Source organism: Thunnus albacares, chromosome 1 (assembly GCF_914725855.1).
Source record: "Thunnus albacares chromosome 1, fThuAlb1.1, whole genome shotgun sequence".
Taxonomy (NCBI): domain Eukaryota; kingdom Metazoa; phylum Chordata; class Actinopteri; order Scombriformes; family Scombridae; genus Thunnus; species Thunnus albacares.
In genome coordinates this window covers 29980915-30007251 of record NC_058106.1, presented here as the reverse complement: position 1 = coordinate 30007251, position 26337 = coordinate 29980915, and the positions used below count along the sequence as shown (strand labels likewise).

Genomic DNA, 26337 nt, shown 5'->3' with positions numbered 1-26337 from the left:
TGTTGTCTTGTAGATCAAACCTTATCATCACACTCTGACTCGTGCACAATCAGTTATTATTTTTATTCATTTTTCACTTTTCACAATTGTATTATGTTATCACACATAGTGGATACAGTTTTCTTCTGCGTATTTACAACAATCATTATATTTTCATACACTTTGTTGTCATACTTTTGATTTTGGCGCACGTAGCTTGAAAATATGACCTGTAACTGAATTCCCGAGTGATGAAGTGTTGTTTGCTTCCATTACTGTCTTCTAAAAACAAGTATCAGACACTGATTATATTATTCACTAAGACATTCACAGATAGATGTAATAAGCGCTCTGAGCTACTTTTCGCCTGTTTAATAATGCGCACACACTAATGTCCAAGTAAATGTCATGCGCAATTACGCACGCAGTCATTTAGATTGTGGACTAGAGAAACATCACTACTAATAGTTATTTAGCAAGCAGTGCCACAAAGGTCATAAAGTAAGCGGGTCCTGTGCTTACAGCTCTAGATCAGCGGACGTGGTTTCTCTATAGACATTAAACACATTACGCAAGCCTCTACAGACAAAAAGCGCGGATGAAAGTCGCATTTATCATGAGCAGAATCTGGTAAATTGTCTTAAAATAATGTCGCTTGTCGTCATTGTGCTTTCTGTCAGCTCTCCTCTCTCACTGCGTGCCTTTGTTGCAGCGCGCCCTCGGTGCGCTTTGGTGACTGTTTGTTGACGCATTTCGCGCTCTTTCGACTCATTCACAACCATCACCAAACACTAACCCCTGTGTATCAAACCCCTCAGTTTGTCCCTGAACTCTTTCCTCATGAGGCAGTAAATAAGGGGGTTCAGGCAGCTGTTGGTGTGCGCCAGACATACGGTTAATGGGAACACATACGTGTGGACTAGGTAGTACGCTCTGTCCCAGTTGGCAACATTTAGTTTGACCAGCACACTCCACAGAGTGATGGCATGGTTTGGCATCCAGCAAAGAAAGAAGGACAGCACGACGATGGTGATAGATTTTGTAACTTGCGATCTTCGTTTGGGATTGCTTGTTTTCATACTCCGATTGCGGATGAAACGCAGCAGCATAATGTAGCTGATGGACACGATGGACATTGGCAATACGAAGCCAACAAGTATTTTCTGTATGTGATAAACTGCTAACCAGTACTGTCCACCAGGAAACCTCAGCAAACACAGTTTTTCTCCGGTTACGTTGCTGACAGTTGAGAAGATCGACGTTGGCGCAGTCGCCAGAGTCGCCAGTGTCCAAATGATTGCGCAGATCCATTTGGTGGAGCAAGACTTGTGCGCGGTTCTGTTGTTCAGAGCAGTTGCGACTGACCAGTAGCGGGTCACACTCATGGCAGTAAGAAAAAAGACGCTGGCGTACATGTTCATCACGGTGACCGAGAGGATGATTTTGCACATGGCGTCTCCAAACGGCCAGCTGAAGTCCAGCGCGGTGTCCACAGCCCAGAAGGGCAAAGTGAGCACGAACTGGAGGTCCGTCACTGCCAAGTTAAGCACGAAAAAGTTTATTCTGGACTTCTTCCTCTCTTGTTTGACCCAGATGAAGAAGATGACCAGAAGGTTCCCCATCAGACCCGCAGCACAGACAATAGAATAAACAAGACAAATGAAGAATCTCAAGATCGGGCTCCCGTCCGCGGTCACGTCGATGTCCTCCAGGTTGCTGAAGCGGTCCAGCTCGCTCACGGACCCGTTCAACCAGAAGCTCTCATTGTCTTCATTCATGTTATAAGCTTACACTCTTAACAATAATAGGCTAGATAGATAATCAGGATGCCAGTGAGCTAGAAAGACGCATTTCTGTCCAAATAAGACTCAAGCTTGGAGTGCCACATTAATGATAAGAACAAGATGCCATCCCAACTCCTCTGTCTGTATCCTCCCCACCCTCCTGTCCTGTCATCCCTCCCTCCTTCTCTCCTCTCCTCTCCTCTGCCCCTCCAAGACGCACCATCATCCAACATCACTGTTCTCAGCTCTGAGAGTATGGGAGGAATGCTTCACCCTCTCGGGGGGTGGGTTGAGGTGTTTAATGGCGAACACCATAGCTTTGATGCGTCCATCAGTCTTGTGTGTAACGGGGGCTCCACGGCGCGTCATGCCACGATAAAGCTTCCCTGTCAGCTTCCCAACATCTAATTAATAATGTCAAATGTTTATGTTGAGTATAGACAGTGTCAACTTAGGAAGGCACTGGGTAGAGTTGACAAAGCGTGCATAATTGGTTTTGTAGCGTCACAGCAGGAGAAAAAAAAAACGACTCTTTGCTGCCACCAAGTGTTCAAATTTAAGTATAACAGGCTCTGCAACTGCAACATCCCGCTACAAACACCAAAAAATCTCTTAAAAGAAGGGAAAACACACACACACACACACACACACACACACACACAGAAGTAACAGAATGCATTTTATTACATCTAAACTTTTCTACATAAACAGGTAACATTCAATAAGTAAACAATTTTTTCCAATGCAGGTAATAAATATTTTTTTTCACTTGGTATATTTGTACAAACTGACAAGGGTCCACTGTACACCGTCTTCTCCTTGCCCTCCTTGAAAAGCCTTTTATGATTTTCTCGGATTGGAGCCGTGAAACAGAACCTGTGAATGTTTTAAGGCAGTGAGTGCAGATGTCGACTCGAGTCTGACTTTGCGATTATTATTTCAGTTGTTTGAGACTCTTTATTGGCCACAGTCCTTTTTTTTTTTTAATAGTACAGCTTTCATTTTCTAAAAAATATATAAATTAATTTATTCTCTCAGCTCTGAATTGACACACAAAAAGCATACAAACGGACATCAAACACCCACGTTTGGATCTGAATTTTCAGTTTTCCATACAGACATAATATACACATTGTTGACTTTTCCCTTTTATTTCAGGTGAGACATCATGACAACCAGAGAGTTGAGTTGCTTGTCGAAGTTGTCTGTGAGAACACTGCTAATAGTAACTACTGCTAATAGTGGCCTTATTCCATTCATTTGACTCTGTGAAGACGCTGGCTTTGGCTCAGTGTCCTCTCACAGAGCTTGAATCGTGCAACACACAAGCTGCTGCAAAAATCCTGTAAATATAGTACGTGTGTGTTCACGCCTGTGTGTGTGACCGAAGGAGAGAGTTTGAGATGGCGACTGCCCTGTGCTTATCCATCCCTGCATGCAATCTGACATTTTGTTAGAGAATGAGAGTGAAAGAAAGAAAACACAGCTCAATAATAACTGCTTCCCCTTTACAAAACTAACAATTGTGAAGCACAGTATGCTGCTGTGGACACTTGACATTATGAAACAGGTTGGTGGGGAGGATCTGACTTTTTTTTTCGGTCATCCCATGTAGACACCAGTATGTAGAGCACTTCAACAGAAACACATTCAACACGGTCTGCTCTCACTTCATCTGTGATCGACACAAACACACACACACACACACGTGTGTAATCTGATGCACTGTCTCGTGACACTCGTGAGGAAAGAATAAGTTTAAATAAATTAAATCGTGATCAAAATGTATTAATTAACTGTGACCACCTAGTCAAGTATCCAAATACATGTGATTAATATTCAAACTAACATGATGTGGAAACTAAAGGATTCATCAGTACAGCAAGTCAACACTTTATAATGAGGGTGCAAAACACATGTTTCACTAATGCGTGACTCAGGTTGATTTAATGCAGGATGTATCAGAAATTCCTGTTGTTCACTATTAAGAGATGTGCAAGTCTGGAGCTGCAACGATTAGTCGATTGACAGAAAATTAATCACCAACTGTTTTGATGATCGATTAATCATTTTGAGTCATTTTTTAAAGACATTCTCTGGTTCCAGTTTCTCAAATGTGAATATTTTCTGGTCTCTTTAGCAAACTGAATATCTTTGGGTTGTGGACTGTTGGTCGGGACAAAACAAGACATTTTAGGTTGCTGGGCTTTCAGAAACAGTGATCGACATTTTTCACCATTGTCTGACATTTTATAGACCGAACTAGTTGATTAATTTAGAAAATAATCAACTAATTATTCAATAATGAAAATATTGTTAGTTTCCCTATTCCTTATTAAAGTCACCATGAGTTTAAGTAATTACTTTAAGCTTAATGGATCAATTAAAGAAGAATTAACTCATGTGTTCTCCATACATTCACTTCTCTGAAAACAGAACAGCAACCTGTTCTCAGAAATACTGCAGTGTTTCACTCTGATATTGTGATGTACTTTGAGACATATTTTGTGTCATTTGTTTTATGTTGTTTGTCTGTACTCGTTGTTGCTGCCTACCTTGGCCAATCAATGAAGTTTTCCTGGTTAAATGGAAGTTAATAAAATGCTGCATCAACCAACAGTCATAGTTTAAGTCTCATTTATAAGCTTGAGGGTGGAGAGTTTTTAAAGGCTTTTCTCAGTTTCTTACGATGAGTGATTTGTTTCTATATGAACACACTATTTTCTGCCAAAGTTAGAACAGTTTTTGTAATTTCACATTTAAGATTTCTGTGTTATTTCTTATCTTTATCTTCTCACTGGTTTGAAGTGGGAGCGAGATGGGTATGACATGACAACAAGGGTCCCTGACTGGAATTGAACCAGACACGTTGCAGTTGTATTGTACACGTAGTAACCATTTAGCTATCGGGTTGCCCCATTTTTATCATTTTAATTATTTGTTCTTGTTGAAAGAAGTGAAGTGTAGCACAGAAGAGAACTAAAAACCAAAAACATCTAGTAGGTTAAGAAAAGAGTTTAAATTGTTATAAAGTAAGAAAAAAAACTGGGTATAAATGTTGTGTCAGGAATATGATCGACTCAACATTACTTGAGATTTGTCAGAGTTGAGTTCCTGTTGATGCTGCAACATGTAAAAGGTATTGTTGTTCTTTCAGAGGGGCTGATTAAACATGGGGTTAGAAACGCTCTTTTCTATGGTGGCATATAAAAACATGTCTGACTGTTCCTGATGCCGTCTGTATGTGCTTGTGTGTAACCGGTTGTTTTTTGTTTGTGTGTCTTATTTCTGTTCTATTTCTTTTGCTCGGGTCTCTCTCGCAAAGGAAATCTTTATCTGAATGAGATTATCTGATTAAATAAAGGTTATAATATAATTAAAAATAAATGTAGTAAGGCACTGTGAGTTCATTATTAATTGATGATCCATTAAGAGTTTACAAATCACTTTAAATCACAGTGACTAAATAATTTCTTAACAGTGAGCACGACACAACCGCTGCATTAATTAATGCATGAAATCATCAGTTATACATTACGTAAGCATGTGTTTTGTACCCTTATTATAAAGTCAGCTCCCAAGAAAATATTTACATATTTTCATGATCAATTAACTGGACAGTACCTTGTGAGAAAACGCGCTGCTGGCAAAGAAAATAAAAATGCATATTAAATAAAATCATAACAGCTCCCGAGTGACAGTGACTCACACGTTCACCCACAGAGGTCAAACTATTTGTAAAAATATAATATATAATAGAAATAAGAATACAAAATAAATAAAATACTGGACAACACAGGAAATAAACAAGACTTGTTCCGGCAAATGATTGAGTCACTTTGAGAGCCGGTGGTTGGTTCCCATGAGAAGAACAGGGAATAAAGTTAAAGATGCAAAGAGAGGGGGGAAAGGTGGAGGTCATTTTGGGTTGTCTACAGTCTCCCAGTTACTTGAAGGATAGGACAGGGGATGTCAGGGGATGGAGGTTGCTGTCAGAAGTGATTATCTCATCATGGTGGGGCTAATTAGGCTTTCAAGTGAGCTGCCTGTCTAGGACATCTGAAGTGGAACATCGAGGAGAGACTGATAAGAGGGGAACTCTGGGAAAGTTTCAAGGACACACAGACCGGAGGAAGGCTGGGCTTGACTGAGCAGGAGAAGTGTCACCGCTAAATGTGACTTGACTACAGTCGATCTGTACGACACGTTAATAACCGAAACGGAAGCAAAGACTAAACGTGTGTCCGCTATCCAAAGTCAGAAAATGTTCAATACATTCATGAGCAAACCCTGCGTTTTCAGTTGAACGGTGACAACATCGAGGTGTCCCGAAATCTTCACCTCGCTTTCAACATTATACACCGACAAGCTTGCAGAGTTTTTTAAGTTCCAGACAGGTCATGTATTTTTAAACCAGCTGGCTTTGTGCCCAGTCTAAGTTGGCAGGTTAAGTTCTCCCTCTCTCTCTCTCTCTCTCTCTCTCTGTGGCACTAAGCAGCCCGCTTACACTAACTATTCAACGCTTTTCCACAAGCCGTGTCCCAAAGATAACTCCCAAGACAAGTCCAGACAGTCAAAGATATCAGTCACAGGTCAAGTCTTCACAAAAAGCTTAGACAGAGAAACAGTTGATGTTTAAGAAAAGGGGACAACGTTTGTGGGTGACCATTTAAGACATTCTTTTGACTCTGAAAATACTTCTCTATTATCCCAAACACGCCGGGAAGCATGCACACAAACAGGCACTAGTTTAAACTTGGTCACTATCCCCAGCAGAGCTGTGGCACATCTCACGGACACCTGTCTCTTTAAGACAGGCTGCCACACAACAGCTTGACCTTCACGGATATTTGTTGATTCCTTTTGAACAGTCAAGCAAAAAAAAAAAAAAAAAGAAGAAAAGAAAAGAAAGAAACTGAGAAGACAAGAGCCACTTCTAAGAATAAATACCAGCTGAAACCAAAGAAGAAGAAGAAATAGACACTTCACTGAAAACCCTGTGGCACACAGATTCAACTGCATTCTGATCATCATTGTGATAATTTTCATAGGTACCATATATGTTATTTTTGGCATTGTGCAAAAACAAAAAAAAAAAAAGACATTATTCCAGCTCTAAACTCTTAATTGGCAAGTATAAATAGCTTGAACCTCCAAAAAAACTCCCCATTTTTCTAAATGCTGTTTACCAACAGAGTCTTTAAAAGGAGTTTGAAATCAAGGAGTGAAAATTAAAAACCAGAAATGGCTAATTTCCAACTACACACTCCCCATAGCAGTAACCTGAAGGTGTACGGGAATGCATATATATATTTATATATATATGTATTGTTTAAATATTATACATAACTTAAAAGCATAATAAAATTATTAGTACATGAATAAACTGTAAATCTGAAAAGTTCTCGACATTGGATAGAGAAATAATACACCATGTATTTAAAAATGAGCTCGAGCAAGAAGAAAGAGAGAAATTAAAAGTTCATATTGGAGAACGGATGCGAAGGAAAATTTAAACAGGATATAGCTAAAAGAGAAGAATAAGATAACCAAGTTGTACATGGCATAACAGGCATATGTATAAGCTTCTGTGGAAAAAAACACCCAACCTCAGTCCTCCACTTAAAAACAGCGATTGAAGCAGCTCACTAGACTGAAAATGTCCCGGTTTAACATACAAAAGTAAAAGAGGAAAATATATTTTGTTCTCTGTACACGGTGTCACTCCTCATTGTCGTAAAAAAGAGCCTTCGTCCTTTGTGTTTTTGCTCAGGTAGCGTCTTTGCTGTTTGTGCCAGGTTGGTACCAGTGTGAGTCATTGATAAAGCCCCATTACGCTCAACAGCTTTCTGATCTGAAGTCAGTACACCAACACAACCTCCACAGCTGACCCCTTTAAGTGATGACTCAGTGCTGTTCTCGGGTCAGTCTATTGAAGGGAACCCCGGGGCCTGTTACCTGCTCACAATGTTAGTGCTCTTCTAGTCATTACAACTCCATAAAACGTTCTGAGTTTGATGACTTGGGGCCAGTCTAGTTTCTGGATCAAACCATTACCCTGCAGTCAAAAAGTTTGTGATTGGGTTCATTACTGGATCGTAGCTGAACCCAACGAGAGTCAGTCCAACGATATAACGTCAGGTATCCCGCCGTAAATAGCTGCCACCGCCGCTTCAGTGCTGCTCCGGCTGGCCACCACCCCGGGGTGTGTGTGTGAGGAGTGTGAGCCCGAGTGCGAGGACGAGGAGTGAGTGTCACGGAGGCTGCTGGATGAAACCAGGCTGCTGCTGCTGCCCGAGTTGCTGGCTCCGTTGGTCGGCGCGGTCAGCGAGGTCGCCGAAGATGCTCCTGACTGGTCGAGGAACAGCTGGGAGGACGCCGAAGAGGAGGAGGTGCTGTAGGGCAGGAAGCGGTTGAGAAGCAGCTCGTGGTCGTCTGAGGCTGAGGCGGCCGCCGCTGCTGCCATCACCATGTTGTAATGCTGAGAGAAGCGCAGGAGAGGAGGAAGTGTTAGTCACGTGTGAGCTCACATTTAGAAGCTGATAAAGTTACCGGGGATTGTATTCACAAAACTTCTCAATGCTAAAAGTAGCTCCTGACTGCCTGAGCTAAGAGAAACTCCGTGTTTATGGTCCGAGAGAGAAACACAGCGTTCAAATCACTCAGCTGCTGCAGGTAGTGAGCTTCGTCATGTCAGTGTTTTGGAAAAATACAGAATCACACTTGTAAAATCATATCGAGATGGTGGGCGACTTAATAAGAATCCACTCAGCTCACCAATAAATCACTGAAACAATGAAACAACTGAACAATAACATCTATCTATCTATCTATCTAATTTCTTCCTTGGCTTCTGTGTATAAATGAATATTTTCCTTCACAAACCTGTCACCTGTCGCCCAATCACTGCACACAATAAGTTCTTAGCGCCTCTTTTCGTAGCTCCCTTAGTTCTTCAATAAAAGTTGCTCTCAGCAGATTTGTGAACAGGTCTTAAAAGGAAACTTTTAGCTACAAACTTTTTTGCGCCATTTGGTATCTAAAATAAGATCTTCATGAATTTGGCAGCAGCAGTCAGGCTGTTAACTCCTGGCAGCATCAAAGATGACACTGCAGAACAATTTAAACATCTCACCTTGAGATAAGCTATTTAAAAGATTACATATTTTGGGGCTTTCCCTTTAACTTTTTCATATTGGCAAGAAATTGCTAAAGAAATAAGGAAAAGTTTTGGAATGGAAGTTGATTGCTCTTTGTCACTTTATATCTGAGCAAAATCCCAGACAAACTCATAGCTCAGGATGAATATCTCTATAAAACACTTTTGGCTGTAAGCAAGTGAGCCATCACATGGACCTTTACCTTAAGACTACTATACTATATGATGAATATGTAAAATACTGGAAAGAATGTAATACACACCCTATATGTACCTATAAGATATATATAAGATATCAACCCATCCTTTTTGTCTGATAATACTATTAAAAATAAAGTTGCAGAAAATAAGAGATATCCACCTCCGATATCTGCCTCCACCCCTCAGTGTGGCTCACTGCATTGAAAAATGACATTTAAAAAATTCAACAGCAACGTCTTTCCAGCAGCAATGTCCCAGTTAATCAACAGAAAACACTGCCTACAGTCTTCATAGGGACCATTTCTCTGGCTGAAAGAAGTTCCACAAAAAAGTGACAGACAGTGAGGTCTGTGGATTATGTTATTTATCAACAGGGGTATTGGTTCTGAAAAATAAAGCTGCCTTTGAATTTTTTTAATGCAATTCTGCAATGCTAAACCTTAATTGTACTGGTGTGGCAGCAGAATCAGAGACTGATATTTCAGACCTCACACCGTGAGAAAGTGAGTAAATATATGTTTTTTTAATTTCTGAGGACAACCTTTAAATTATATAAATGTTAAATGACAGAACAGAGCTGAATGACAGAGGAGGATATCAGAAATCAAGAGATGTCTTTTGTGTTCGACTGCCTCAGCGGATTCAACCCGCCAGTAACCGGGGGGCAACAACCACCATTTGTCAAACGTCTCGCTCTCATGTCTCCTTAAATAGCCCAGAGAGACAGAAACAGCCAGGGAGGATGACATTTAGTACTCACAAGTAGAAATCGAAACAGGTACACTATGTACCAGCAGGTTGTGTGACATTTTATGGGTAATTGCACCAATTACCATGTTTCAAATATGTTTTTTAAATTTGTAAGTGGTTGACTCTGCATGAGGGAAGTGTTATGTTTACTGCAGAGATGGTATTTTGTATGTAGGAACACTAAGGCTCAGGGCATTTGCTTTGTTTTTTGGTAACCACAGGAGGGATTCTGTTGAAACACCTAAATTATCATAAAACGAACCATCATTATGCTCTCCTTTCCAGTTTCACCAGTGGCACCTCAGCAGACAATGACTGTAATATGTTCAAAGCGTCTGACTGACACTCCAACTGTCATGAAGAAGTGATTCACAGCTGGTAAAATCAGCATCTTCAAGCTTTTCTCCACACAACTTGACAGACTGTTGTACGTACCTGATGATTGTCGCCTTGAAGAAAAGAGAAGAAGTTCAACTCTGGAAATCAAGGACAAGCAGAGTGAATGGTGAATATCAACGAACATCAGTATGAGAGATGAAAAAATATTGATCACCATTCCCCAAATCTCAAGGTGATTTTGTCCCAGTTAACAGTGAAAAACCCAAAAATATTCCAATATTTACTATTGGTGAGGACTAAAGAAACCAGAAATTATTCATTTGTATTGTATTATATTAATTTGAGGCTGGAACCAAAGAATTTTAGCATTTTTTTCTCTTGAAAAATGACTAAAAACAATTGATTATCAAAATAGTTGGCCATTAATTTTCTGTCTATCAACTAATTGATCAAATGACTAAGAACCACAACTGTGTCATTCTAAGAGTATTTTTGAACTCTTTTCCCATCAAATTCCCTCCTTAAGTTCAATAATAATTTAGGAAAATACCTTTTCCTCAATGTATGGCAATATTGCATTTTGTTTATCTGCTTGTTCTTTGTTGAAGCTATGTGTCAGGCTGCACAATTACACCGAATACCACTTAAAGCTACAGTATGTGCTCTTTTTCTTATATTTTTTAGTTGAAAAATGCTCCAAAGCATATCTTAATGTGTAAGAGTTGTTGTCAAAGGCTTGTGTGACCCCAGACTCATATTGGATATTCCTTTATCAAGTTTTTAAGCGAGTATTGCCCTTCTACATGACCAGAGAAGGCAGAAGTCAGGGGTGGGAGCTTATGGCTCTCAATCAATGTGTGAATACTGGTCTACTATTCCTCCTCTTGCTAACAAGCATCCTGCAATTGAAGAGCTCAGTTACTTCCTGTCCCCGGGGAGAAATCAGTACATGGCACCATCATGAGGATGCAGGTATTGCATATTATGGCTTTAATTTACACTAAAATGTGGGGATTCGGCCACACAGTTATAAGATATACAGATGGACCCACTAGATGAAGGATGAATGGAAAAACAAGTACAGTTGGGTTTAAAGATATGTTTTACAGTATGTGTTTGAATGTCTCGCTACCTCCAATTTGTTGTTCCAAGTGATGAACTCGCTGCCCTGAATATCCCCAAATCATCTTGTGTCTGTGTGTGTTTGTCATTACCTGACAGGTCATTGGGGGTGTGGTAGTAGGGTCTATAGTCCTGGATAAGTGGGGGGACAGGGGGGATGTAGCTGGTGTCCACAGCTGGCATGCTGGGAGTACGGCTCACAGGAGAGGCCTGGTGGTGCAGGTTCAGCACTCTGAGGGCAGAAAACAGAGGAAGAGGTTTATCAAGTAGCCTCTTCATTTATAATTAAGCTTTTATTTCATGTCATATTTAAGAGGTAAGTCACAGAGCGAGCTGTCTCCTCCACTGAGCTTGAAACACAAACCTTTGAACAATAACAGTAACAGAATTCATTAACCTCTTCCACTCCCACCACCCTACCATAGACCCATTTTTTGAGGGGAACAGGGGATGTTTAGGGGGAGACAGCAGATCAACAGTATATCCGACATAGAAGTGGTACGCATCATCTGAAAGATGGGAGCCTGAAGATTAATTTGAGATGCAGTTCAGCACTGTGTGTCAAGTTTTTCTAGTAATAAATCTGTAATGAACATTGTGTTTTTGTTAGACGCCTATTCAAATTTGAAAAGTTTGGAGTGTATAAAGGGTTAGAACATTATGATGGCCATTCCCATGCTCAATTATGTCTCATAAGTTGTTGCAGCAATTTTTGGGTTGCCATTTGTTACACAGATTTGGTGAAAAATTGAACCATTTTTGACCACTCAAGAATTGATAAAAATGGTCAAAAATCCCTCCAAAATACCACATTAAAACACCAAGACCATCAGGAACACCATAGAGAAATTCATGCTGTGATTTGGCATCAAAAGCTTTTGGCATTTGGAGATTTCTGTAAGAATTGCATTTTAACAGCAATTGGATGGCGTGCACTTCTGTTTTGGAAATTGCTCATAAACCCCCTTATTGTCAATATACCTAGAAAAGCCAGACATCCTCTGAATGCTCTAGGTCTCCTAGAGTTATCCTAGAGGTCACAATAGGTCATTTTATAAAGTGAGGTCAAGTTTAAAAAAAAATGGTCTCACTATGCCAAAATCCACAAGAATCTCAGCTTTCCAGTCATACCAAATTTATGCAATTCCTAGACTGTTTAGGGACCCCAGTATGCAGAAATATTCAAATACACAATTTTTAGAATATAGACAAATAACACATTTATACTGCATGCAAAAAACTGCAAGGTTTTTGCCCCAAACTAAATGGGATTAGCATAAAGTGGGCATGTCTGTAAAGGGGAGGCTCATGGGTACCCATAGATCCCATTTTCAGTTAGATATCTTGAGGTGAGAGGTGAGGCTTTAAAACTGAGCCCTCTACAGCCTCTGAAAGACGGTAATGTCACCCGCGGACACCAGCATCCTCAAGGAGTGGAAGAGGTTAAAGTCAAATGAAGCAGCAGCGGTTTCTTCACAGATGAACAAAATTAATTTGACAGAAAATGCAGCCATTAAAGTTTCAGAAGGCCTGGATTCAAATCTTTAATAAGATATACTTGTTAGCTCAGAGATAATGAATCTTTCCTGATCCTAAGAGGTTTGTAAGTGACTTCTAATTTGATATTTTATATACATGTGGAAGTACGACTGGCAGAACTTTAATCCTCTGTTTATGATGCTCAGGTGCAGAAAGGCAAACAGATTTAGTCTTTTTCTTTTGGAAAAGTCACCCATTTCTAGATCTGTACATCAATTTTAACTTTCAAAAAGGAGTTAAGACACAAACGTTCCTCAGTCAGCTCTCTCGGCCGTCTATGTTGAGTGCAGTTCATGCAAAATGATGAAAGATACTTGTGTATTCAAGTGTAACACTCATGAATCATTTAACATCTAGACACTTAACCACCATCCATGCCAGCAACTAAAATGAGCCTCATTTCCACATTTAATGAAACACAAACTGTGAGTGGAGAAGAAATCACAATCACAGGTGTGTGTCTGACCCTTTGTTGATGACGGGTGGCGAGGTCGGGGACATTGAGGGACACGCTCTTTTGGCTGGTGGAGGCAGCGGCGGCGGAGGCGGTGAATCCTGTTCTTCGTCTTCTGAGGAGCTGTCCAGTGTCAAGTCGATCACCTCCACTTTGTTGCTGCCATCGCTGCCGCTGTGGCTGGACGACGAGGAGCTCCGCTGATCCGAGCCTGCGGACGTCCGACACGAACCTGGAGAGCAGCAGTGACAGGCTGGTTTGTGTGGTTTTACGTTTTTTTTTTAAAACTGCACCATATAAAACAAAGACACACAAATGCAAATAATGTGTAAACACACACATTTGTCCCGCTCTCATATGAAATAAAGTGTGTTTGTTACTATGGAGAAGGCAGTTTACTCAGTGGTATTATGATTGATGCTTCACCAAATTAAAACTGACAAAGCATAAACAAAGCAGAGAGGGGATGTAAATGCACATTCTCTCTTCTTACCATGTCTCTTTCATCCTTGTTTAATTACTTCCAGCCTCCTCTCACACTGCCTTTTTTGTAAAAGAAACCTCTCTGTTCCTCACCCCCCCGTCCTCCCCCCTGGTCCCCATTCACTCCTCATGCCCCGTCTCACCGTCCAGTCCGTTGTTATAAGAAGCAGAAGAGACCTCTTGCACTTCTTTCTTAGACCTCATGGGGGCCCAGCTGCCATCCTCCTTGAACTGGATCTCATCACAGTCCATGCAGCTGTTCAGGATCTCCACAAAAAGCCTGGGTGGATAACATATACAAAGGAAACAAACAACTTTTAACAAAAGGTTGAGCACAGTGGAAAAGACAATAACAAGAAGAATAAGTTCTAAGAGACAATCAAGCTACTCTGCTAACATTGTGGTCTAAAGGTCTTAAAAACCTCAAGGAGTTAGAGGAGTACTGCACTGAATCTTTTGAGTATAAAATACTCACTGCCTGTAGTCTTAAAAGTCAAAAGTCGAATCTCACATCGGTCTAAACGCAGCTCACGTTCCCTATTAGTGAAACAATCAAACACTGTTTTTCATTCTGTTTCTGAACGATAGGAAAAGCTGATAGAGAAGGATCAAAAAGCAAAATTGCTATGAATGCTTGGGCGCCACAAACCAGTTATTCCTTAGGTGAGTTTTCTGAACGGTCCTGCTTAAAATCCCCAAAGTCAGAGGGTGTGAGTGTTTGATGCATTTTTTAATGACCCAGAGGTACTGCTGTGAATCCAAGCTGACTACAGCTTTTGTACTCCATGAAGCAGCTACAATTTCAGAACCACCTTACAAGCCTACAGGTGGTGAATACTTGATAAAGGGCTGGAAAAAAAAAAGTATAAAAACGTTATTTTCATTATAAATTAATCTGCTTACGAACTTCTCGATTAATCAATTAAGCGCTTTGTCTATAAAATGTCAGAATATAGTGAAAATGCCCAGTGCCTAATTTCCAAGAGTCAAAGGTTACATCTTTAAAAGTCTTATGTTGTCAAGACATTAAGTTTACTATAATGTATGACAATGAAAATCATCACATGAGACACTAAATCCAGCAAACTCTGGAAATTTGTTTAACAAAATTACAAAATGTTTATTCAATTATCAAAATAGTTTTAATTTTCTGTGAATTGACAAATCCATTCATTGACTAATAGTTACAGCGCTGATTTGATACTCAAACTGGCTATTTGGAGAAGTACTCCTTCAAAAAAATAGGTTACACATGAGATTCAAAGTGTTTGTGTAAAACTGTTGAATTTGAGATAAATGACATCAGTGATGCTCTGAATATTAATTACAAGGAACCGGTTGCTCAGGTTTTAATGTCTCCTGTCAAAACAACATTTTTACGGTTGGATGGATGGGGACAGTAAATGTGCCAGTAGCAGTCGTTAAAAGTTAAACGTTTTGGTAGTAGTCGTTAAAAGTGAAAGACAGGCGCCTGACAGAACCTCTAAAGCTCTTTAATTAACACGTTATATAACTTGTTTGTTTTGTTTAATCTGTGCAGAAATCTCACTGTAAAAACCCACATGTTGTGTTTTTACATGAGGTTTCATCTGGGCTCAGTGACTCTCTGGTGTCTTGGTGTTACCATGAGGTTGCCTAGAAACCTGCAATATTTCCTAAAATGTCCAACTATTCCTTTAAAGATTGTCCTTTTTAGTTAAGACAAGGGTCACTTTTAATTAAGGAGTGCATTAGCTGAATTTGGAAAAAAAAAAAATCCCAACTCAATATCCAGCTTTTTTCTGGTGCTTTCAACTGTTGAGCAAACTCCATTCATTGAGGAAGACTCAGAGATGCTGTTGAAAGCTCTGTGAATAGGTAGTAAGTGGACCATGAGTTGAGATTCCCTTTTCTCAAACCGTTTCCAGCGCCGAGAACGAACTTTCACATTTACTTATTTCACTGATTTGGTCTTTTCTGGTTGGAAGGCGTAGCTGCTCAGCCACATTTAGGTTAAATCTTCTGTTCAGTTTTAACGTTCTTTGCATTCACTCCTAAACAAACATCTCATCTGCATGACGGGATGACGGGGGGTTGGGTGACTTACCCGTCGATGATGAGGTGTTCGTAGGGGGCCTTCTTGTCACAGACAGGACACACCCAGGTGGGTTTCTTCTCGTTCATTTGGATGTAAAGTGTGGCGTCAAAGCACTGCAGATGGGAGCATGTCAGCGCCCGGCATGGGATCATCAGCCGCATCTTCCCCAGCTGCACAGTGTACACACACACACACACACACACATACACATAGTCAGGGCATAAAGAGGACACACACAGCAGGGACGGAGGGTATACGGGATGCATAAATGTCATAAACATGCCAAAACCCAGATGGAAAAGGTGTGCGATAGGGGTGCACGAAGACAGTTTGACAGGTGGATCATGCAAACAACCAGTTAGTTAAGGGCATGAAAGCATGTTGGGACATAAACACAACGGATATGTCTTTGCATGACTGAATCACTAAACTTTGCTTTAACATTGATAAAGAGGAGGGAACATGTTTACCGGGCAGAGCAGCGACACTCGAAGGCTGGTCGTGGCTATTTCACTGTCTGGGTCTGCTGTTAGCTTCTCTTTGACTGTAGGTGAGAGGTAAAACACACACACACACACACACACACTTGAGTGACTGAGAACTAAACAGCAGGACCTCTTCTTACAATTACGCTCAATCTCTTATTTCAGACTGAAACTCCTTTACTACTTTTAAATCAAGGTCACAAATGCAGGAGAATTCTGTAAATGTATTCAAGAGCTAATCGTGCAGCGTTGAGCTGACTGAGCCCTTCTGCATCCTTTTCTATCACTTTCCATACAGTAAGATATACATGTAAACAAATATATACAATTTTATGATTGAAAATGGTGCCTTATCTGAAATGGGGAACAATGTGGCCATCTGACTATGGATGTGAGTGAAGCAGCTGATGTAAAGCTTCCTCACTTATTAACAGAGCCTTGAGCCTTATAAGACAGTATTCTTTATTATATTGTCAGACAGACAACATATCACCAGCATATACTTAAAATCATGTATCTTATACGCATATTGCACAACACTGTCCATATAAAACCATATATTGGCCAGTTAATATCAGAATTGGATTTATATGGCTATAAACTCACTGAGAAGTTATTCTTGTGGTAAAAATGAGCAGGGATGCACCAATCTGACTTTCCCCAAATTTAAAATCTGTATAGATGACTATGTGAAACTCACCGGGGTCATTCTCATTTAAAATAACATTGTTGTCTATTGTTGTATGTCTTGTGTATGTTTAGATAACATTAAGCAAGTTGTAGTGCTAAGACTTATGGAAGCCCATTTCCGCCAATGTGATGAAAAAAAAAAAAGATCCTGCAAGTCATTATAATGAGAAACTTCCTCGAAATTATGACTTAGTATCTCAAAAGAATGATTTAGTGACATAATGCCTGTAGATGGCGTTGTTCAGTCATTTTCAAGCTAATTCATGAACTGAAAAATGTAACAAATAGGTGGAAGATGAAATAAGAATGAATCATAGTCTTTATAAGTAAGTCATTATTTCAAGAAAGTTTCTCATTATGATGACTTACAGGATCTTTTTTCTTTCATCACATTGGTGGAAATGGGCTTCCATAAAGACTGACTTTACAATTACAGGTTATATTGGAAACACTGAATTTTGCACTGAAATTGTCACAGAAACTGTATTTAATGAGGATGTGTACCCCCCCCCCTCCACTTAATAAGGCTAACATCGGGCCTCATAACGATTTGACAGTCCAGACAGTTGCATCCCTACAAAAGAGGTTCAGAGTCCTTACTGAGTGCTCTGGAGTGGTCTGGGTTTCTGATGCCTTTGGCCCGTAGTCTCTGTAACAGCACTGTGGACGACTGCTGCTTCACCAGGTACACTGCCATGGAGTAACTCTGTGGATACACATGTACGCAACAACGTAATTATGTGTAAGGTAATACATCATAAACCCCACATGGAGACAGTTTTTGCTTGTCAGGTGACCAGTGACAGAAAGGTCCTTCAAAAGTTTTGCTCAAGGACACTTATGCAGGCTAGATGCTCGACAGCAGAGTCTCTCTAACCTAAAATCCACCTGCTGCCCTGAGACTGTGTATAAGGAGGAACAGACGGCAGGAACAACCTGTGAGTTGCACACTGACAGTTGAGCCCAGTGTGTATTTCCTTTGAAAGATGGTTCCTCTACTGCCATCTATTGTGTCTGCAGAACAACATCAAACTCCGACCTTCTCCATATACTGTAATACCGTCTTCCCACCAACTGGAACCTGTTGCTGGTGCAGGTTTGCAGCTGGTTCAATTAGCAAACCTTCCAAGAACTGGATTTCTTTTCCACGAGCTAGAAAGTCAAGTCATTATGTAACTGTACATGCCTCTGGTTTCCTAGCAACGCTAATGCCAACTTTATTTTATTGAATAATATTTTTTAATTATTTTTTGAATATTTTAAACTAAAATTCTGGCCTAATCTTACACATTGCACCTTTAAAAAATAAATATATTTAACAATTTGTCAATTATCATCAAACATTCAGGAATTAAGACGCCCTTTCTTACCCTTCCAATCTCAGCGGTCCACGACACCACAATGGTATTGGGGACTGTGGTGGACAATCTGACCAGTGAGGTAATGTTGATGGGCCGGCTGGGCCGCTTGGGCTCTACGCCGTTTTTGGTTGGAGGAAGATAACCCTAGAGAAGATATTAGAAGAGGAAAGAAAATAATCAGCATTTTTGTTGTGAATATTCAGAAGTTCCTCATCAAGATATGTTGGAAAATGTGTTCAATGCTAATAGGATGGACAAGGCAGAAAATACAGCTACATAAATAATATTGGCTGGTTGTTTAATTCAGCGTTTCTCACCGGCAGGTTACATGGCTTCCCGTTGACTTTCACACACAGATTGGGTGGGAAATGGTCTTCCTGAGGACAGCTTGTCTCTGACAGGCAAAACCGCAACTGAACTTGAACTGAGAAGTCGCATTTGGTCCCCGAGATGTCCCTTTGAGCACAGAAACAGATTTATAACCACACATCTGCAGAAACCGTGCACATGTATGAATAATTTACATCTAATTCAGAATCCTGCGTTGACAGAGTGGCTTCGCAGGTGTTCAGTTTCTTCTTACATTGAGCTGCTGATCTGCTGGACTTGCTGTGGCGTTAATGCAAAGGCGAAACACGTCTCCTGAAACCGCTGGCTGTTGTCTGAAGCTGCAGACATAGAGATAAAGGAGAGACAAATTTAATAACAGGGGAACCTACACATCAGAACAAGAGGGAATAATTAAACTATGATTATGTCAGCTATTTCTAAAATATATATATATATATATATTGAGCTAACCCCTGCAAGCAAGAACACAGCAAGAAGTGTGAGGAAGTGTGTGTACATCAGTGTATCAGTGGGTTGTCACTGACATTAAAAGCAGTATTCAGTAAACCTTGTATACATGAAGAGACTGGAAGTCGAAACCAGACCACCTCAGGCAGAGGTGAACACAGGAAGGTGTGTAGCAGTGTGTGTGTGTGAGAGTGTGTGTGTGTGTGTGTGTGAGTGCGCTCTATTTTTAGGCCGACCCACAGGTGCTGGAAATAACTGGTGCTACTAGCACAGCCTCCATTAAAGAGGCAGCAGGTTCTGAAAGGCTTGCAAAATTCGTATTTGTTAGAGCAGGGTTAGCATGACCCAAGAAGCAAGAGTGGTTCAAACCTAACTCTGTTTTATATTTGTATTTAAGAGACTAGTTCAACATTTTGAGGAAATAGCAAATTCACTAAGATTTAGATGAGAAAATAGATGCCACTCTTACACGTGTGTTAAAGATGAATATGCAAATAGTTTTAATTTCTAGAGTTTAACTGCTAGACACACAAGATGTCTCCTACTTCACTGTAAAGTCCGTTCTCAGTATTTGTGCACTGGAGGCTTCAAGTTTCCACATCACACTTACTGTATGCAAGCTGCATACTGGACCATGATTGGCTCCAAACTAGTTGTGATGTCACGAAATCCTGCTGGTATGTAGACGTATTAAACTCTAAGATTTTGAGGTGAGCAGAGAAACTTGCCGCTTTCGGCAGATGAATGTGAAACAAACAAACAAACAAACTCTGCAAATACATCATTCTGCACAGCGGTGAAGCCAGAGCCAGGAAGCCACTGTGTGAGCCAATAGTGAACCTTCACGCTCAAGAGTTTCAGTTTTTTTAGACCCTACAATGTACAATTTATTACAGCTCTCTTCTTTTACCTTGTAGCCTGCTTTTTAAAGCAAGCATTATGTAGGAGTGATTCTGTTCTGTTATGTGCAAATATAATGAAAATAAAGTTGAATTGAATTCAAATCTGCCATTCAGTGTGGTTCTAAAAATTGAGAAAAGAAACTTTAAAAGACCTTCTTTAAAAGGTCGCTTAAGTGCTATAATGCTACAAATGAGCTAAACAGCAGAGAAAAGCAGAACATGTTCAGTCTGGGATCTGCTAAAGGCCTAAAGACAATCCAAAAAGAAATATGGAATCACATGTATTGTACATAAATGCAAACTATTAACAGATTTAGCTGAGCCTAACGTCAGCGTGTCTGAAATTAAACATAAAATATTGTTTTTCCAACCGAATCTTAGAGGCAGGACAGACGACTAAACTCTGTCTCTATGGGAAACTGTTTTGTTTCAAAGTGAAACCAACTAAAATCTTCACCGCTGAGCAAATGCTTTTAGCATTCACCACAAGAACGCTTCTTACACCGGTGAATAAGCATGACAGACCAGCATAAACATTGCTGATGTGAGACGTAATTGCTGGAGCTCGGTAGGAAACTTTAGGCCTGAAGGCTGTGTAAGTGACGGGGGAAGATGAATTACAAAATTACCTATCACAAATCCTTTCATGATTGTTGCCTTAATTACTTAAAGTTAGGTTGAGCTGTCAATGAGTGACTGCTTAAAACACATGCAGAGAATCCGTGTGCATGCACGTTAACACACACGCATGCATTGTACACGCAGCAGGGAGAAGCACACGGAGGTAATTTCTTTCCATGTGGGACGTTTAGAGGGACAAGGTCTCGAGTCCCCGTGGATGATTACTGGACCAATCATGTTTCTCCTCTCATCAGCCTTTCAAACAGCCATTAATTTTTCCAGTAATGAACCCTTTTACCACCCACATGGTATATAATTTGTATGGCGTATATTTACGGTACGTTCCTGCATCTTTTTTTTTTGGGGTGGCTGTCTGTGCACTGCAGAACAAAATCATTCGCACCGAGTGTGCTTTCGAACAACAGTCTTCCTCCTCTCCGGGCACACGAGCTATAAATAGAAAGTGCTCTCTCACTCACTCACTCTCTCTCACTCCAAACCTCCCCCCCCCTCCTCCTCCTCCTCCTCCTCCCCTCCCCTTCCAACCTCCCATCTCTCCATCACTCCATAACTCACTCACTCTCTCTGGCAGTGGATTTGTTTCTGGTGTTTCAGTGTGTGTGGTTAGAAGAGATATGAGAGGGGTTGAAATGAGCCTTGATTGATGTCTTCCTCTCTCTCTCTCTTTTACACACAAACACCCACTGTGGGTTCTTTAAATCTAGTCTTTTAAGATGCATACACACTGCCTGACATAAATTTAAGGATGTTTTTATTGGTCTGACACACTGAAGTAATACCATTAAGACTAGATATCAGGCCTCAGTACTTTATCCAACAGATTTGTGTCCATTACAGAATTTCGTAGTATAAATAAACTGTCGAGTACAAAAGCTGTAATAATTTCTCATATTCCTACTTCACATACAGGATTATCTCAAGTTTTGATTTTATCCCACGTAGTTACGGCAGAATCTCGCAAAGTTGACGACTCGAGTCATTATGAATAATTATGTTGACTACATCATATGCAGAATGTAATTTCAACACATGAAGTCTCTACTTCACTGAGAGAGGACAGAAAATTAATGACGCTATGAGCAGAACTGTAATTACTGTTATTAAGCACATTTCTGCCACTGCATGTAATCATATTTCTGCTTAATGGCGCTTATTAGAATTTAACCATTAATAAATCATTGGGACATTAATTTTGAGACGCGAGTGTAATTACAATAAACAAACAAGACTACACAGCAGTGATGACTGGCAGCTTCTGTCACTGAGATCTTAAACCGGGCTTCATGCAGGACGACAGCATGTTTCGACTGAGCACGACAGCAGGTGATTTTAATAAACCGGGGAAAGTTTTTCCCAAGCTGTCATGGAGAGAACAAACTTCCTATGAAAACAATGAATACACTCCTTACAGTTTGAGATGGACTATGTGATTGATGCTTAACTTCGGGTCCAACTCTGTTCAAATCATGATTCAGACTTCAGAAATGATGTTATACATGTCATGGTGGTTTGAGACGCCGGCTGTATTGGTCACTAAACTGCCTTTGACGTTGTAAATTAAAATGAAATACGGTAAAATGAAAGTCCTGGAACGACAGATGGGAGAATGAGTAACAGATGGAAAAATGACTTGCAATGGGTGGGTTGATGTTAACAGCGAGGAAAAAATAAACCAAACAGGACCCACAATATACATTAGACGAGGTGGGATTGAGACGTGGTTGCACACTATTTCACTTAACTTAACGGGCACATAGCACGCACATTTCCAGGTCTATATTTATATTTTGGTAAAGATATATACTACTGGAATATCTTTGCATGGTTTACAGTTCAATATTTAAGTTCCTCAGTTCAGCCTCTGTCTGAAACAGGCCGTTTTTATCTCTAGTAGTAAGATTTACCTTCTTTTTCTTGTTCTATACTCAAAATGGAAACTTTTTAAATACATCCGTTCGTGTTCAAGTCCGAATCCGATCGGAAATATGAGAGCGGACAATGCGAGCAACCCGTGGAACAACCTCGGCGACAAAGGTGACTGAACGGCCAGCCGTTTGTGGTCATGCAAGAATGATCTGATCATCAAGAGGAGGAAGTAGGGGTAACTTTGCAAACAAAGCTTTCAGAGCAGGCTGAAGTCCTGCCTTTTGACTTGCAGGGAGCATTTTTTTTTTTACATACATTCACCTCCAGTTCTGGGACTTTTATCATATTTAACATCCGACATCAAAACAGTATAAAAACAACAGAAAACCAGAAAAAGCATGATATCTCCCCTTTAAAGCAGCACTAATCGATATTTTATACTAACAATGGAACAAATGACTATGTTTAATGTCAAAGGAGTCACTTGTAGCGACAAACCCGCAGAGAATTATTGACTGACTGCACTTCCTCTTAGCTCAGCTAATTGTTTTGGTTTTACGGCTCACAACTCGACTGTTTTGGTTCAGTCTCACTGCTCTCATCAAACTCTTTTTCAGAGGCAACACAAAGCTCTGATAAACTGACTGAACACTAGTCGCCAAGCACCAAACAGCAGACAGGCCATGTTAAGAGACTAGCTGGTGAACATAGTGAAGCATTTAGCAGCTCAAGGGACGGATGTTTCCTTCAAGAGTGGATGGAAACAGATAGAGGGAGTGAACATTAGCCTAATCACTTTAACAAGGACATAATATGTCAAATCAGTGATTTTCAGCTTGTTATTGAGTTCTGCCTCCAACTGGATGCCCAAAAAAAGATTAATGCAGCTTTAAGGAATGGTTAAGAAAGATACTATCACTGTTTTGTTTTTAATTATGCTAATCTTGAGGGTCAAATACATATGATGATAATGATGTGGACGACAACCAAAACAGAAAACATTTATGTTTGAACTAGATTCATGTTCCAGCTTTGTCACATCTGGTCTCAAGCCACTTGTTACATTACAATGAACATTTTCTACATGTTGTCCTACAGCTACACTGAAAGCCAGCTGTACCTCATTTATTACAGCATTTCTGAGGGAAACTACGGGGAAAACTATCAACAGGCTTTGCTCGTGGCTACCAGTGCCTAGTCTGAATATTCTAACAACTCTGATTTTGAAGTTAAAGCCTAGAAAACCTCGGTTCTGGGTTTAGTTCTGGTTTGAAGGAGAGACGTATGAGCTAAGCTACAGAGAATGTGCTCTGCTCTATAGCCCGTCTTCAGCACAACAAAACCCAGCTGGAGTTTATTAACTTGTTAGTGGCTTTTGCTACTTTTTCTCTGTTTGGTACACCACAGGCGCACAGGCGCGCACACACACACACACACACACACACACACACACACAGACACACACACCATATAGCAACACTCACAGGCAGAACAAAGACAAAAAACAAAGAAAGCGTCACTCATATTCAAAAATTCTCGAAAGATCTACAACAAAAGGTCAGACTGGATGCTACAGTCATACATACACATGCACGCACGCGCACACACACACACATACAGACAATTTAAAACTTTTATGTGTTACTTCCTCTCCCACTAACAACAGTGATTACCCTTTATTATCTGCATAAGGTTGTTGCACAGTTATATTTTGACGGGGCTAATTAAGGCATTCCAGTGTGCTTACAGGCTGGCATTAAATGTGCTCAGTCTGGCAGCTGGACCTGCTATTCCTATCAATGCATATAGCGAGCATTTCACAAGGTCTTTACAGCCGGGGCCCTATGCAATAAGGGCCACACCCAAGTCAGCACGTCTCGAAACATACGAGGAGCGATGTCAAACGTCTGACGATGGGAATGACGTCAGAGAAAGTTAAGTGAGAGTCAAAGAGCCACAAATGTTTAGAGTTACAATCAGGATTTGGATCTTTTTAATCAGGCTTCTCATGAGCATTGATGATACACCAACTCAAGACATTAGACCAAAAAAAAAAAAAAAAATTGACGCTGGTTTGATCGTCTCTGAGAGAGGGAAACCATTTTGTGCAGTGTGTTTATAGTTCGGTGCAGCCAAGGCTCCTTTGTTGATGTTCATTTGTTGTGAGAAGGCAGAGTTGTTTACAGTGAGATAAAGATTCTGCTCAGGATCATGCAGGGGTCAGGGTATGAGCTGGTAAATCTCAGGTTGTGTTTTGATGTGCTTTATTGGTTTCTGCACTGTAGATGTTTAGGAACGTTACCATTAGGCTCGGATGGTATCCTGACATTTCACTGGAGTATACGATATATTTGTATTAAAAAAAAAACAACGTAAAAGCTGCATCTGATAAGCTGTGTCTAATAAGCGATTAGCCTACTTAGACAAGTCTTAGTGGGTTTAAATACTTATGGCACATAGAGTAATGACTAGATAGTTTCTTCCATAGATTCTTGCTGGAGGACCTGATGACACTTGTTGCTACGGCGGATACGACACATCAGCGGGCTAAACGGAGATGATGTGCTGGTGGTGGTGGCAGACTGGCAGATCATGCGGCTAATAAACTGCTTTTGTAGTTGGAAGAAGTCATCTCAAGATAAACTTATGTGACATTCGGGACTAAACCCAAAATACTCCCAAACAGTATATAGTCCTGTAACGTTATCCTCGCCACTCGCAGTCGCCATCTTTCTAAGCACAGCTGCCTGTTCCACCAGTAGAGACTGATCTCTGGTGACGTGTGCTCTGCACTACAATACATCACCTCAATACAGCATCTCCATATCAGTGTAATAGAAAGAGGAGCGTTTTTGACAGTAAATCATACCTTCAAGATTTCTAAATGCCCTCCATTACCGTCATACCTTGATACCGCCCAAACCTAATTATCATCACTTGATAGCATTTGTGATATATTATCTTTACTGATTCTCTAAGGACAAATGTGTGTGTATGTGTGTATTTGCCTGCCAACCAAGGGCAAAACAAGATGTACAGAACAACTGACTTGTTCTGATTAAGTGTGCTTGCTCAAGGACCCTCCTACAGCCTGTCTCAAATAAAGGCCTGGTTCTCTCTTCATTTGAGGTAAATAAAAGGCCCGAACCATCAAATGAGATATTATGTTACACAGTTTCCCTACACAGTTCAGGCTTGAGCAAACCCTTCTGTACACATGACAATAATTCAGGGGAGGAAAAGAGGACGAGCGAAAAAAACATTTTTGTCAAAGTCAACATTCGTTTCTAGTAAATTCATTTCCACAAGTAAACGTGTGTCCAGGTTGTGCTTTGTGAACCGTGTGTGCTGTGCATTGTTGGGTTGATGTTGGTGGGATTGCCTGAACATTAGGGCTGTCAAAATTGGCCAAAAATGACGTTTGATTATTCCTCCTAAAAAAGACACATTGGTTCGAACCATTAAAATATCTACGTTTGCACATCATGTCCATAAGAGGGCAAACCGATATGAGAGACATAACTATTTGTATAGGTATATTTATTTCAACATAAACATGTCTTTTAAAAGATTTACATACCTACACATTATAAAATAAACAAATAAAATAATGTCCCATACCATAAAACTTCATTTAAAGACCGTAGACCCCTCTCTCTCTCCCTGTTTGTGCTGTTTGTGTCGGGGCGAGATCAAATGAATAATT

At 40.4% G+C, this 26337-nt stretch overlaps 2 protein-coding genes across 2 annotated transcripts in view; both read right to left on the bottom strand.

The window, feature by feature from the left end:
• Nucleotides 1-82: 82 nt before the first annotated feature.
• Nucleotides 83-2302, bottom strand: rxfp3.3a1 (relaxin family peptide receptor 3.3a1). The gene has a single exon (XM_044361133.1). It carries the CDS (start codon nucleotides 1755-1757, stop codon nucleotides 771-773), a length of 987 nt encoding a protein of 328 aa, XP_044217068.1. The 5' UTR covers nucleotides 1758-2302; the 3' UTR covers nucleotides 83-770.
• A 4317-nt stretch (nucleotides 2303-6619) lies between these two features.
• Nucleotides 6620-26337, bottom strand: part of LOC122984023 (E3 SUMO-protein ligase PIAS1-like) — a 58523-nt gene continuing 38805 nt past the window's right edge. Inside the window, exons 3-13 of the mRNA XM_044354292.1 lie at nucleotides 19007-19091; nucleotides 18741-18879; nucleotides 18433-18567; nucleotides 17663-17768; nucleotides 16358-16431; nucleotides 15897-16057; nucleotides 13954-14090; nucleotides 13340-13559; nucleotides 11427-11566; nucleotides 10309-10349; nucleotides 6620-8244 (exon numbers count right to left, since the gene is read on the bottom strand). Of these exons, the coding sequence (XP_044210227.1) occupies nucleotides 7882-8244; nucleotides 10309-10349; nucleotides 11427-11566; nucleotides 13340-13559; nucleotides 13954-14090; nucleotides 15897-16057; nucleotides 16358-16431; nucleotides 17663-17768; nucleotides 18433-18567; nucleotides 18741-18879; nucleotides 19007-19091 (1601 nt within the window). The 3' untranslated portion in view covers nucleotides 6620-7881. The remainder of the gene's footprint in view (nucleotides 8245-10308; nucleotides 10350-11426; nucleotides 11567-13339; nucleotides 13560-13953; nucleotides 14091-15896; nucleotides 16058-16357; nucleotides 16432-17662; nucleotides 17769-18432; nucleotides 18568-18740; nucleotides 18880-19006; nucleotides 19092-26337) is intronic.